The sequence below is a fragment of the Perca fluviatilis genome, chromosome 13 (genome assembly GCF_010015445.1).
Source record: "Perca fluviatilis chromosome 13, GENO_Pfluv_1.0, whole genome shotgun sequence".
In the NCBI taxonomy this organism is placed as follows: domain Eukaryota; kingdom Metazoa; phylum Chordata; class Actinopteri; order Perciformes; family Percidae; genus Perca; species Perca fluviatilis.
Window position 1 is genome coordinate 30626241 of NC_053124.1, and position 15177 is coordinate 30641417.

A 15177-nucleotide genomic window follows, 5' to 3' on the forward strand; every position below is an offset into this window, starting at 1 on the left:
CTCTGCTCGCTGATTGGACCGTCAAAAATTTGGCTGGAGAAAACCCAAGACTATACCGCGAACCCAGACGTAGTACTGAAGGGAAATGAAAATTGAGCGGAAGTACGTAGGAGAGCGGAGCCAGAAAAATCTAGCTTCAAGGAAGCAGGAGGATTTTCCAGTTCTGTTGTGTTTTCTCCGACTCTGACAGTGGCCATGGTGTCTGGAAAAGTGCAGCTGCAGGCTACCGGTAAACTACGGTGTCTCTTTAGCTACGGACCGCTGCACGTCCCGGTCAGGGACTCCCGTTGTTGGAATCCCTTTCCTTTAAAATAAACTTAATTCATGAACAGAAATCCCATTTTTCAGAGAAAAGAGTGATGTGTATATTCACAGGAAGTAATAATTAAAAGTAAAAAAAGTGAATTTATTGGTCACAATCCACATAGTTTGTAGCCTGGCTGCTCCCTCCTACGTACTTCCGCTCAATTTTCATTTTCTTTCAGCACCCCGTGTGGGTTTGCGGTATATTCTTGGCTTTTCTCCGTTCAAATCTTTACCAGTTCAATCAGCGAACAGAGGGAGTGTCTGAGAACGATGACGTTCCTTATCTCCAAAACTAGGCGATGACGGTGTCCTTTATAAAGGATCCTGTCAAGAGGCCAGCGTGCCTAACTTATGGCCACATAAAGCTCTCGTGGTGTTATTGCTTTTCTTTCAGGCTGGAAGTCGCATAATATCATCTGAAGTCAATGCCTCCTCTTCCATCAGCCATCACCTGGAAGACTTTATTATTATTGGGATAGCTCAGGTGATGCCACCGCTTGTATAAAGCACTGAAATATCTTCTTCACACTCGCAGCCCATTAGAATAATGTTGCAGTTTCTTGCACCACAGCCTGCTGTCATCATAGCTGCTGCTCTTCTGGGTCTTTATTACGCTGTGAAAACCATAAAGGCACTGGAGCTTGCCTTCTCCCTCTCCTCAACACTAGATCATTCCGTTTCCATGGATACTTGGCTCCAATTTCTCCTGCAAAGTGTAAATGAGAGAAGCTCGAGATCAATAGCGCTGCTCTCATGTCTTCATCCATCCAGGCGCTGCTTTATATCTGTGTCATCCTCATCCGGCCTGCAGCGATGCTCAGCCAGTTTACCGAGTCCATATCTTTATTTCTCTTTTCTTTTCTTTTATTTTTTTTTTTTCTCTTTTATTTGAGCGAGGGACCTTTTCCAGCTTTTGTTGCTGACACTTTTCATCGCGCAGCTCTCACACACAATTGGTGTCAGAGGCGCTGGTGAAATGAGCCAAGATTGTATCGGCGTCTTTCAGCGAGGAGTTTTTCTTTGAAGGAAACTCGGACTGAAGCCGTCCATCTGGCGGTTTAGTCTGCATTCTCACAGCCTGAGTCGGCCGTCAGACGATGCAGCCAAAACAGTCTTTCCATTAACTTTGAATGAGGGTAGCGCGTTTAGGCTGCTGCAGGTGGTTGCCGCAAAGGGGTGGTGACGGGAAAAAAAACAAAGCGGCCTGCGGCGAAAAGTTGAGACCGACTCAACTTTTGGAGAAACGCAACCCCACGTCACACTGCGGTGGCCAATTATGTAACTGGCGACTCGTCAGAGTGTTTTGAGCCGGTGTGAGAGTCCCGTGCAGGAAACCGGAAACGTCACTGCCTCTATCGCTGCCACAAGAACGTTGTAAAACACCAAACGCAAGCACTGAACTGCCCGGGAGTTTGAGTAACAGCTGACCGTTTCCTCGCTCCCTCCGTCTCTTTGCTTTCTCTCTTTCTCTCTCTCCATGAAACGAAGCTTCCTTCAAGTGCGGTCGGAAACGTCAAGATCTATAAACGATCTGACGGGAAAACGGTAACTGTGAAATATAAAGTTTACTTGTGCCACATTGGGAAGTTTTGTTTTCTGGAGTCTGAACGCAGCTTAAAGGCGCTGACGCACCGAGCCGATAATCGGCCGTCGGACAGTCTGGCGAGGTCGGTGACTCGAGTCTCTTCGGTGTGTCCCGTGCCGTCGTCCGTCCGAGGGGCCGTCTGCCTTCATTTTGGCCATTTCAACATGTATAATCGGCGGGGGCGGGCACTGCCGGCAGTCGGACTCAAATGACCCATCTGATTGGTGGAGAGCTAACCAGGAAACGGGGAGGAGAATGAGCATGACTAGAGTCTCTCAAAATCTGACGAAAATCTTTTAAACTGACCTTTGTCGACCTGAAATGAAGACGGATTCAGCAACTGCACGGCCTATTTCTCTCTTAAAATGTTTTCAGAAACACGTTTCGGTGAACTATTTTAGTCCAATATGAGATCGTATTCTGAACGAGCCGCCACAATGGTCTGTCTTTGAATTTCCGGAGAAACCAGACCCACATGACGCGTTCGTCCAATCAGCTGCCGGTTTTCATTTTTGGCCGACAATACAGATTTGCGCCGCCTGCTGTTATGGAGACGTGTTGCGTCTCGTCGCTTCGGTGTGTTCCGATGCATTTTTTTGACTAACTCGGGGAGACTGATCAGCCCGACTGGCTTTTCTGCCGAGGGTCGGCCGTCTGGTCGGTGTGTCTGCAGCTTTAGTCTCTCTGCATTCAGCTTCGAGCATCTTTGCTCTTAATGCCTCCAGAGATCTGCTGAAGGCAAAACAAACACATATAGTACTTAGCACCTTTACAGTTTTAATGGCTGTGCACAAATGTATTTTCTACCACACTGTCAGCAATCCCCTGTGCAAATCGGAGCCACAGCGTGAATTATTCATAGCTGCCAAGTGTTTTTGATGTAGTACATTAACAGGAATTGCTTAGAAGCTAATTCTGCTGACAGTTAGACCATGAAGGCAGATGAAGAAAGAAGCTGACTAGTGTCTTGGTGGTTTTCCAAAGGTGCTCTTTGATCTGTAAAAAGTTTCACACCTTCTCTCACTCCTACCAACTCATCTCCGATTGTGCTGCTTTGATCTATTGTTTGGACTCCTATCTCTGCCTACATATTTCAGGAGAGTTTTATGTGGGCCACTTGGCACTGCCGAGTTTAAGTATATTCACTTATTCGTTCTGGTTGCCGTGTGTGGGTGAATTTCTTAAGTTTTCCTGAAAGGGGGGCATGTTGGAGGGATGACAAAGGCTGGATTACAGCATCAACATCAGCCGATTTTATTTGTCCTGTTATATTTTAACTTCAAGCATCCATCCATCTATTTTTTGGACGCTAGGCAAGGTAGCCCCAAAATCTTTCTCCCCAGCCATGTGCACCAGAGGCCTGTACTACGAAGCAAGGTCAATATGCCCTGGATTTATTTCCGATTTATTTCCGTTCACCAAACCTAACTACAGCAGTCGCGCACAAGGTGTGACACAAAGGTCGTTATCATCTTGTTCAGTCAACCCGAGTTTTCCAAATCTAGTTCACATAAAAGGGGGCGGTGTTTGCTCCATATGACCAATCGTGAACATGGACATGTGTACCGGAGCCGCATATTTGACACGAGAAGAACAAACGATAATCCTACACAAGTATGAAGAACACAGACATGTAATACAGGCAAAAAGCAATACCATCACTGCTGCTAAATCCAGGAAGAAAAGCTGTCAAAAAACAACACGATCTGACCATAATTACACTTGTGCGTTCCATGACCTTTTGTTGCTATATTCTTTAAGTTGCAACCCTGGCAGTGGTAAGTGATTGTGGGTGCAAAAAATAAAACATAATTTAAACCGGTAAGTAGCCTTTTAAGGCCAACAAGAACAACGCTCAATGGAGTATTGATTGGTCAGTATGCGGTGCTTTAATACCGGTTGATCTCTAATCTTGAACCATAGACTGTTAAATATTAACGGACAAAGCATCCGGTTCAGCGAAGTGCTGCAAATGCGGGAGTGCCTTAAACCTGCATTCTATCTGAACTCCAGCAGGGGGCGACACGTGCGGTTGCAATAGGAGGTCAGTTTCTGTAGAGGTCTATGAGAAAGTGACCCACTTCTCACTTGATTTATTACCTCCGTAAACATTTATCATAATGAGTTTATGGTCTCAATCGCTAGTTTGAAGTCTTCCGCAACACAGAATGAGGTTCATTTTTTTTAATCATGGTCTCGTTGATTTTAAAATCGGCGATAAAGCGGGGGGTGTTTTAGGGTGTGGCTATGATGCGATTGCCAGTGAACGTGTGTAATGTAACTTAGAGTGTAAGGGCTTCTTCCAAACTCCTCCCACTCATCTAATCTTGTCACAATCGCAACCAGGATGGCTGCGCCACGACTCATAGCAGATCTCCACAAACCAATGGGTGACGTCACACTCGCGCTGTCCATTAATATTATACAGTCTATGTCTCGAACATAACCTGCTCTCGAGCAGCTCTTCCTGTGGGAATGTGAGGCTTTTATAGGCCAGATGCAATATGAAACACCGCCAGCGTGTTCTGGGTCTGCCCCGAGGTCTCCTCGCTACATCCACACCACTATGTTTTCATTTCTGATCAGATGTCTGAACCCATCTCAATAGGCTCCCTTTATCTGAAATGTTAAAAAAGGAAAGTCTCAGATTTACCAGAGAGATGAGAAGAGCGTTCCCACAGGCCTTAAATAACCCTGAAAGTTTCTTTTATTCCCTAAAACTTCTGAAATTTGAAAATGAATGGATAACCTTGAAAGTACTTTTGAATACACCTAACTTGAAAACATGACTCAAGACATGTGCTTTGGCTCTCTTAGGTAACCCCAAAAAATGCCAATTTGAGTCCTTGAATTTCAACCTTGACCTGCTAAAAAGAAATCCGTCAAATCCTTCATTATATAAGATACCTATTTCTGTGTGTGTGTGTGTGTGTGTGTGTGTGTGTGTGTGTGTGTGTGTGTGTGTGTGTGTGATCAGAGAACGGCAGAAATCAAAGTGTTTCCTTCTTTGTGTTTATGCAGCTGCGGCGCTGGGGAACCTGGTTTCAGATTTGGCAGGTCTCGGGTAAGTAGTATTATAAACGGTCTCTGAGGGTTCTGTTTTATTTTAAGGTTGATGTGTGATGTCTATTACAGTCAGTGTTTCCTTCATTTTCAAATTAAAAATGGTAAATTAATAATTGCAATTACTTTGACTTATTATACCTTCTGTTTCCCTCTCAGGCTTTCACACATACTCCTACTTGTAGTTTATTTGGTTAACACTTTACTTGAAGGTATCGACATAATCGTGACATGACACTCTCATAACTAAATAGTAGTCACAAACGTTATAAACAAGTCCTATGACTTCTGTCATTAAGTGTCATTCAGTTTTTGTCATGACAAGTCAACATTGTTTGGGTTGTCTTGATTATGACAACTTGATGTTAATCAAAGTGACATTACCAGAGGTTGTCTTGGTCATGGCAAGTTGAAATTAAATTAGTTTGGGATGTCTTTGTAATGACAACTTGACATTAACCAGGATGACATTACCAGAGGATGTCTTTGTCATGACAACTTGACATAATGTCATCCTGTTTACTTTCAAGTTGTCTTAAGAAGGACACTCCAAAGAAATGTAATGTTAAGTAACTTCTGGTCATGTCCCTTTGATTAATGTCAAGTTGTCATAATCAAGACAATCCAAACGATGTTAACTTGTCATGACAAAATCCGAATGACACTTAATGACAGAAGTCACATGACTTGTTTATAACGTTTGTGACACGTTCATGACAGTGTCATGTCATAGCTATGACAGTGTCATGTCACGATTATGTATGTATTAAGTAAAGTGTTACCGTTTTATTTTAGTGCCTGTTTGTGTGCTTTATTCTTTTATCTCTGGGAGAACCAGTTCATTTCACATCTTCAACCTGAGGACATCTAGTAAATGATCAGTGTGGAAAGTTGCATAAAGCAAACTCATAGCTAATAGAGACGCGCGTTTGCTTTATCTTGACATCCTTGTGAGTGTAAAAGCAACTCTACCTGCTGCTTTAGGCTAATGATTAGGGCAAGGATCGCGGGGTCATTAAATCAAGATGTGTGCTAAATGATCATTGTCAATGAACGTCCACACAAGTATAATTACCCAGATGTGTGTATGTAGTCTTGCAGGTTATGTGGAGGCTCTGGCTTCCAAACTGGGCATGCAGGGTCCAGATCTGACGCCCGAACAGGTGCACATGTGGCAGACCAAGTTCAGCTCTCACATGGTAAGATTTGGACATTTGTTTTTATTATATAGCCGACAGTAGGGAGATGACAATAATGAAAATGAGAGGAGAGAGGGATGGTAATTACATGCAACAGCTGTAGTTTAACGGCCGATATTGCAGTTTAAGACAGGCTGCCCCCGATTTTATTTGTGTGACATGTTTTAGTCTCCAAGTAGCAATTGGCATTACAATAACAACAAGTAACCTTCAACAATAAAGGTAGGCACAAAACTAGGACATTTGCAAAATATAAAAAGAAAAAAGCTTAAGCGGTGCTGGAAGGAAAGTCTGCTGCTGATAACGCATTACAAGAAGAGAATCCACAGACACAAAGAAGAGGCAAAGATTGAAGGAGAAAGAGATTGCCAAAAAAAAATCACTCTCAGCTTTATTCTTGTCATTTTCTTGCCTGAGGAGTGCACAAATAGGTGTAAGATCAAATCTATCAAAGGCACACACACTTAAAAGCTTAAAAGGAAGAAGCAACTGGTGAACTGAAACAACCTGTCTCTGAAGAGGTTTGTCTCCTGTGTATCGCAGCCATCTAGGACCCTAACAGGCTACTCTTAGGGCACTTTCACACCTATAGTTCTGTAGACTTGGGGCGATTGCCACATTGTCGCAGCATTGTTTCATTTTTCATTTGGTTCGGTTAGCGTTCACACTGCACTTTATCAAATGCACCAAACGCTGTGAACACACGTCACACGGTCGGAAACGGCCGCTTGTTTATTGGACAGAATATCTGAGTGAGACTCGCCGACATTTTGGGAAGTGGAGCAACACCAAATTTATAACGTCTCGGGTTTTCTGGTTCTGCTTTTAGTGTTTCTAATATTTTAGAGGAAGGCGATAAGGAGCAGCAGACCGACGATGAGAGAGAGATGATGATGTCACACAGACGACCAGCGTCTAATTAATAGGTTATGGATTTAAAAGTTATCATGCCTTAAATCATATATAAGTCCGTAAATTGTGTGCAAGGTTGAAATTGCAGGCTAGTAAATGGAACTGTTTTTTGGTTCACTTCCTGCATTTGGGTCGGATCACCAAGCTCTGGTAGCCTGGAAATCCAGGCTACCAGAAAAGTAATGAAAATGGCCCAACTCGAGGGGCAGCACCAAGCATGCATTTGAAAATCTCACTGCACGCAATTGGATAACACTACGACCAATCACAACAATACACGGGGTGGCACTAAACCCCATACGTTTAGCTACCAGCGGAGCTAACTGGTAGATTAAACTCTTAGTTACCAGCAGAGCTAACTGGTAGATTAAACTCTTAGCTACCAGCAGCGCTAACTGGTAGATTAAACTCTTAGCTACCAGCAGAGCTAACTGGTAGATTAAACTGTTAGCTACCAGTGGAGCTAAATGGTAGATTAAACTCTTAGCTACCAGCGGGACTAACTGGTAGATTAAACTCTTAGCTAGATCAAACTCGCTAACTGGTAGATTAAACTCTTATCTACCAGCGGAGCTAACTGGTAGATTAAACTCGCTAACTGGTAGATTAAACTCTTAGCTACCGGCGGAGCTAACTGGTAAATTAAACTCTTATCTACCAGCGGAGCTAACTGGTAGATTAAACTCTTAGCTACCAGCGGAGCTAACTGGTAGATTAAACTATTAGCTACCAGCGGAGCTAACTGGTAGATTAAACTCGCTAACTGGTAGATTAAACTCTTAGCTACCAGCGGAGCTAACTCGTAGATTAAACTCTTGCCGTATCCGGTCGGCAAAACAGCAAAAACGTTGTTCTTGCAAAGGACCGATTCGAGCGCCATCTTCTGTTCCTCTTTTAGATAAAAAGCCAAGTCTAACTCGTTTGTTTTCAAACAACTGGTGTTCATCCGTAGCCGTCTTGCAACATTTTAGCTCGCCTCTGGCTCGCCTCTATCAGATACACCGATGCGATGCGTGTCTGGTCCGCACCAGAGTTCGAATAAGCTTTCACATTACCCCAAACGAACCGCAACTACCCAACGAAGCACTCCAAGGGTCTGTTAAAACAGACCAAACAGCTCAGGTGTGAGAGCGACCTTATTTTAATATTTTTAAGTCCAAAGAATATAATTAATGGGTTTTATTCTAGAGTTCATGAGAAGGAGGACACGTGAAGGATTTCTAATTTTAACACTATATCATTTCTTCTCCTCCTGCAGGGCAAAGCCATCGGAGTGACCATTGGCTGCATTTTGGGGATGTTCCCGCTGTTTTTCCTGGATGACGAGAAGGAGAAGGACAAAGAGAAAGAAGCACAGCCCTGCGGTGACACCTCGTCTTCCTAACAAGCCACTACAGTCACACACAACACCGTCACACCTACTGACTGGATACTGCTGATGTCAACTTTTGAAGTATTTTACAGTCGGATGTTTCTCTGTTCAGGCGGCGTTCACACTTCTTCGGTCTCCGAACCCTCTAAAGCGGTTTGTGTCAGCTGACCGTATTTAGCTCCATCACAGCTTCAGCTCTCTGTGGCTTCCTCCGACGCACCAAGCTGCGGTAATTCCACACGGTCTGCTCCATCAAGACATGCCATCTGTTCATTCAGTATGTCAAGTTTATGGGGATTCACTCGTTTCAGTTTGTCACGAGGGATGGCTGCTGGAGGGATCTTATCAGTTCTGATTCCTCTTATCAATCCCGTTCTTTTTGGAGTCTGTCCGACCGACCCAGTCCGGCCATTCCTGTAATTTTCCAAAAACCGACGGTCCGACATTCACGCCCATTTCGCGCTGCTGTTGGTCCGCTGCGTGGAAGTGAGAAAAGAGTCTCTGCTTTTTCATTTCTCACGCAACTATTTCTGTCACATTAATGGGAACAAACTGAGGGCAACACTAAGAATGTCTTCCAGGAGAGACTGTTCTCTCCATATTTGATCAACGTCACGCCCCTGTCTGTAGCTAAAACAGAGAGCTCAACACACAGGGTGAAAAGAGGAGCTGCAGCATTGTGCAGTACAACAAAAAATATGGTGTTTTTTGAAAATTAAACCATGTAAACCTATTCTGATATAACTTCTAAATACAATTATGAATCTGAAAATGAGCATAATAGGAGCACTTTAAGTTGTTAGATTTTACTCATGGAATGGAATGCTTACGAATTACAGAGCTTAACTTTGCGTAGCTTCTTGAACAAATAGCTCGTGAGAACAGGCTGCCACAACCGAGCGTATCCCTACCCTTACGGTAGGTTTCCACACAGCGAAATTTCGCTTTGCTCTCATTGAGGTTGAATAGAGACGAAATTCGCCCTGATTGAGCGAGATGAGAGCGAATTGCCGAGGGGAGCGAAATAAAGTTGACGAAAGTTTAACTTTATTCAAATGAGGACCACTCGAGAACCAATCAGGTCCGTGTGTTTGTGTTTGGAGGCGGGAGTTACAAAAAAAGTCTGACAAAGATGGTGGAGGTTATCAGCGCCGTATCATGAATATTTTGATGTGATTAAAATGTTTCTACACGAACATTGGTACTTCTATCAACACAAATTGTGTTTTATATGACACACAAAATTAGTTAGGGCACATACACCACTAGATAGATCACTGTACATGATCGTTTAAACACTCAAAATGATTCAGCTAGCCGACAGGTCAACTGCTTGCATGTTCGGACATTGCATTTCATTGTAAGCATAGCAAGGCAGCTAGGCTATATAGCCAAGTTACCAGAGCATTTATGAGCTAACATTTTACCTTTTTTATATGTCAATGCATTTTACCGATGGTTTGCTGCTGTGCATTTTTACCGCCCTGTCTTCTGACAGCCCGGGACATTTAAAAAAATGTTGCGGACTTGCGTATTGTTTTCGCAACCACGCCCCCGAGGCAAACTTTCGTTGGCCGAAATTCGCGAGGTATTTCGTTGTGTGGAACCCTACCGTTAGACTAATATCAGTATCATTTCTGGATCTACGTGTTTGACAAGCAAAAAGATTTTTCCCAGAATGTCAGCACGTCCTTTAATTACCGCAAACAAATCCGATATGCTGGATGGTCGTACTGCTCTCCAATACGGGCCAGGCGTGGCTAATCCACATTAATTACAGTTTCTTTGTCACTATGAAATGTAATGGGGGGACAAGCGAGGTGAAGTTATTTTATTAGTGCTCAGTATTGGCTGATTGCCTGAGGGTAGGCATCTGGATCGCTATCCAGGGGGGAAAAAGTTGGATTATTACAACCCTAACCAATTAGCGGAACATCACTGGTGCTTTTACCGCTCTTGCCTAAAGTCAGATGTCAAAAATGTGAACACGTGTTTAAACGTCTTTTCCTTTCTGCTGGGTCCTGGGCGTTGATGAGAGGAATCAATGGTGTTGAAGCTATATTATTATTATTATTATTATTATTATTATTATTATGTCGGTGGAAACCAATCTTGAATTTCCATCTCTGTTTTTGACACAGAGCGAATGGCTGCTGTGAACGCTGCCTGAGTAGCTCCCAGGATGCGAAGTGCTCACCTGTGTCAACACCTTCAGACCAACTGCTGTCAAATTTGGATTCAAGTACCAGCTGCAGGTGCTGATTCCTACAGGGTATTAGACGACCCTCTGCTTTCCCACAGAGAAGGTGTGAATCCCCCCCCCCCAAAAAAAATAACAGGTGCCACCTGAGGGCAGAACAGAAAAGGTCCAGGTGTGACCGGTGGTCGTTTCCCATCCTGACGGTAGAAACTCAAAAGTATATACTGGAACACTATTTCACATTTTAAACTGTCCTTTTTATTATTATTATTTTTTTTTTTTTTTACTAAGATCTGATTTATATTTGGTTATTTTTCTTCACCAGACACTTTATACATCTGAAGGCTTCATCTCCATTTAGGGTCAGAAAGCAAACGGGACTCATTACTTGAGCTGAAACTGAGCAGACTTTTCAGTGACAAATTACAGTCCCTGCACTTGAGTATCGGCAGTTTGGTTCTCGTGCATCTTTTAAACTTTTACCAAAAAAACCAAACTAATATTTAAAAGAAGAGTAACAGTGTCTGCTGCTACCTCGATGGGAATATTTTTAGATGTTTTGCATGAAGAACTATAGCTCTATAGTCAGACTTTTTCTTTCCTCGTCAGATGGTTTTTAATATGCTGGAAAGTCTTCACATGTTTTGCGCGGGTTGAAAGAGGCGCTCGGTGGTGATGCACACTACTTGGAAACCGAAGGGCCTTTACTGTACGCCGATGTTTGCTTTCAAAGGTCTTTTTTCTGCAGGCTTCTGTCCGCTCCATCTTTTCTCCTCTCTCTTTCTCACTGACACTTGACTTGGATCCGGCCGTCCGTGTATTTAGTTTTTTTTTAGGTTTTGCTTCATCAGACTTGAAGCTCCAGATGGTTGGGAGTTTCCAAAAAAAAGGCCGTGCAGTCCTAAACATGTTGCTGCCATCACAAGTCATTACAGTAGTTTTCAGTGATTTCTGTGACTCCACATTCGTCTTTTTTTGTTTTTTTTCCTTCATTAATTCTTTCTCTCCCTCTCTTTTGTGCCTCTCTCTCACACACTCCATCTCTCAGCACACGTAATAACAAAGGTGCTTTTTGTAATTACGATAAATCAAGGTGATCCATTTTTCTCCTGTTCACCGCTACTGGCCCCATCTGATATCACTCTCTATTCACTACTTATTTGAGTGTCCACATTTTCAAGCTGCAACAAACTATATATATATATATATATATATAATTTTTTTTTTTATTACAGACTTTTTTTAATTGATCAATTGTTTAGTCTATAAAATGTCAGAAAACAAAAGAAAGTTGGGTAACACTTTACTTGAAGGTATCTACATAAGAGTGACATGACACTGTCCCCTAACTCTAACCCTAACCCTAACCATAACTTGTCATGACAAAACCGAATGACACTTAATAAAAGACGCATTATGTCATAAACGTTTATGACTTGTTTATAATGTTCACACGTTCATGACTGTGTCATGTCACACTTATGTAGATACCTTCAAGTAAAGTGTAACCGAAAGTTGTGAGTAAGCCTAGGTGAATTCTTAAAAAGGACTTGTTTTTTTCTGACCAAAGTTGAGAAATGTTCAACTTAACAATGAATTTTAAATGGTAAATCCTCCCATTTTAGAAGTTGGAACTGGAGAATGATTGCTTTTTTAAGTTCAAAATTACACAATTATTTTCCTGTTTGTTGATTTAACGTCTCAGCAATAGTCTGAATTCTCCACGTAACATTTATATGTGCTCCCACAATGCAACAAACAAAGTCGTGTCCATGGCACTTCTCGCTGCTAACAAACCCATTGATAGATGCAGAAATTACAGCCGTAGCACACTACTATCTCCATAGACGAGGAATATCCTATTGGCCGGTAAACGAGAACATTAGCATATTGTTATGTTCTGATAATGGGATTTCATGCGAAGCCTTTTTGTAATAGGGTTAGGTGTGATTGGATTTGCATAATACATAAGTTTATCAATAGGGAGACCAAGGCTGCAGTTAATTAGCCTCCATATTTAAACAAACTGCGGTTATATTGTTACACACTCGTCTACGGACAGTGAAAGTTGGAAATGAAACTGTAATGAATTGATTAATCGCTTAGTTGTTTTAATCGCCAAAAAAACAAACAATCGATTAATCGGTTTCAGTCATTTGTTTTTATGAAAAAGTAAAAATTCTATAATTATATCTTCTTAAATGTTAATATTTTCTAGTTTCTTCACTCCTCTGTGACAGTAAACTAAATATCTTTGCGTTGTTGACCACTGATCTACAGGTTTCACCGCTCTTTGGAATGTTATAGACCAAACAACTAATCGATAAAGCGAGAAAATAATGGACTATGAAAATAATCATAAAAAGTGAACCTCTTGTTCTCTCTGCGTGTGACAGGAAGAGTGTCTGTTTGTATTGAGCGACAGAGTGTCTGAGGGAGTGATTTCAGACACGGCCGATGGATCACACATCATTCTGTTTTCCATTAACCCTCAAATGGTTTTCACAAGAGCATGTCCATGTTTATTTACTACTACAGGTCATACAATGTGTGGAAGGAGAACTGGGGCATTTCCATGCCTTGAAAAGTTTGAAAATTGCCAAAACTTTAGTAAAATATTGCAACAATGATTGTGATTTAGCTGGTTTTAAACCCTGCGGTCAGTGGTGTAGTCTAATGTATTTTAGTGGACATACTGTACTGTATATAAATATATTGGCCTATATATATGGGCCAGAATCTGCCTTTGGGGGAGAGGGGAGTGGGGGCATATCATAGTGTGTGTGTGTGTGTGTGTGTGTGGGGGGGGGGGGTCTGGGTCTGGGTGCCCTCCCCAAGGGAAATTTTGAGCATCAAAGACTTCATTTCCTGCATTCGGAAACACTTTTATGCACCAATTTACAGTGGAAATACCTTTATTTAGCCTATGCGAAGACGAAAAACACAGATGACAATTCAAAATATATCAAAAATATAATGGAAAGTATGTTGTTGCGTGTCATTGGGTATTTTTAAGTGGGTATATGGAAATCCTGGAGCTTTCTTAGCGGGTACACCTGCGTGTCACGTAGACTACACCACTGCCTGCGGTTATTTAACAGATTGTGACAGTTGCTCCAGGGAGGAGAAATGTTCATCCGTAGAGGGATGGGGACACAAATCCTCATATCAAAAGGAATTATGGACTGGATGGAGAGAAAAAAAAGAGAAAGTAAACAGTCAAACCTCTTGAGTTCAGACTCACTGGTGACAGAAATGTTTGAACAATATTTTAATGAGTGTTTGGATTTCTGCTGCAGAAGAAATTTAAGTTTGTCGTTGGATTTAACGGTAAAAGCCTCGAGGGAATTTTGTCTCATTGGAAGAGAGATTCATTGTGGGGGAGAATGATGACACAAAAGCAATATGCCATCTGTTTGAATCATGTGTTCGATAAGGAGTAACTCATTACGTAAATGCATAACATAAATGATATGTTGTTTTCCCAATGCCGTTTGTTACCGCGGACAAACTGAACTTGTATGTTTTTGTATCATCTCATGTTTATATCACGTTTGTGTGTATTTTGTTTCTTTTAGAGGATGAAGGTTTTCCAAGGTGTGTCCAGCTGATTTTTGTATGTTTTAATTTTCTTCATGATATTTTGCATCATTTCCTTTTCTGAAGGAAAAAAGAGATTTTTGAAGAATATGAACAAAAGTATAATCTATTTCAGTCTGTCAGTTAAAGGAATGCTGTGTTGTGCTGCCATCTTGTGGACTGTCTGAAACAGCAGCAGCAGCTGTTGTGCACTGATACATGTATGTAGTATAAAACCAGTGATGTGGAAGGATTGATTAAATAGCGTATGCGTTTTACCAAAAATGTGCAATTTACACTAACATAATAAATTTGGGAGTGTTTACCTCTGGCTCTGCAGGTGGTGCCGAAGCTCTTTTTTTTTTTGTCTTCTCGTCCATCGCGGATGCGGCTGAAGTGCCCTCGAGCAAGGCAGCGGAAAACTTCAGTCACTCCTGGCTGAGGAAGGCTGAGGTTGGTCTGAGCAGCTCTCAGGTCAGATTGTGTATCTCACAAACATCAATCACCACTCAACTGAAGACACATTCGGTACAAAATGCATCTTAAAGGCTCTGAAAACATGGTTTCTCAAGCTGTTTTGTACTTTTGAATGATGGGATCCTAAATGAAAGCTCTACCTTCAGCAGAAGTCAGAACGGTTTTGGTTATATTTTCCCCCGCTTTACCTTACCTTGCTGTCAGGCAGACCTTTTTTTGTTTTTTTTTTTACAATATTTTTATAAATTTTCATTGCAAATACAATTTCTTTCAACAACCTCAACCTTATCTTGCCCAGACAGCACTTTTTAATAGGGAACTAAAGCTGTTTATATGCGTATTTACTCTCTTCAAAGCCACCAGACTCCTTTGGCAACTACCGCTAATAACCAATTAAATATAGCGTACACTTATTGATATTACTGACTCGGTACTCCTACCCACTTCTCCAAACTGGGGGCATGCCGACCCCCATCTACTATAG

General features: G+C 42.0%; 1 protein-coding gene across 1 annotated transcript in view; it reads left to right on the forward strand.

Moving 5' to 3' along the window:
* tmem65 (transmembrane protein 65) overlaps positions 1–9733 on the forward strand; it is a 44501-nt gene extending 34768 nt beyond the window's left edge. Inside the window, exons 5-7 of the mRNA XM_039820007.1 lie at positions 4913–4955; positions 6048–6153; positions 8324–9733. Of these exons, the coding sequence (XP_039675941.1) occupies positions 4913–4955; positions 6048–6153; positions 8324–8449 (275 nt within the window). The 3' untranslated portion in view covers positions 8450–9733. The remainder of the gene's footprint in view (positions 1–4912; positions 4956–6047; positions 6154–8323) is intronic.
* Positions 9734–15177: the final 5444 nt, after the last annotated feature.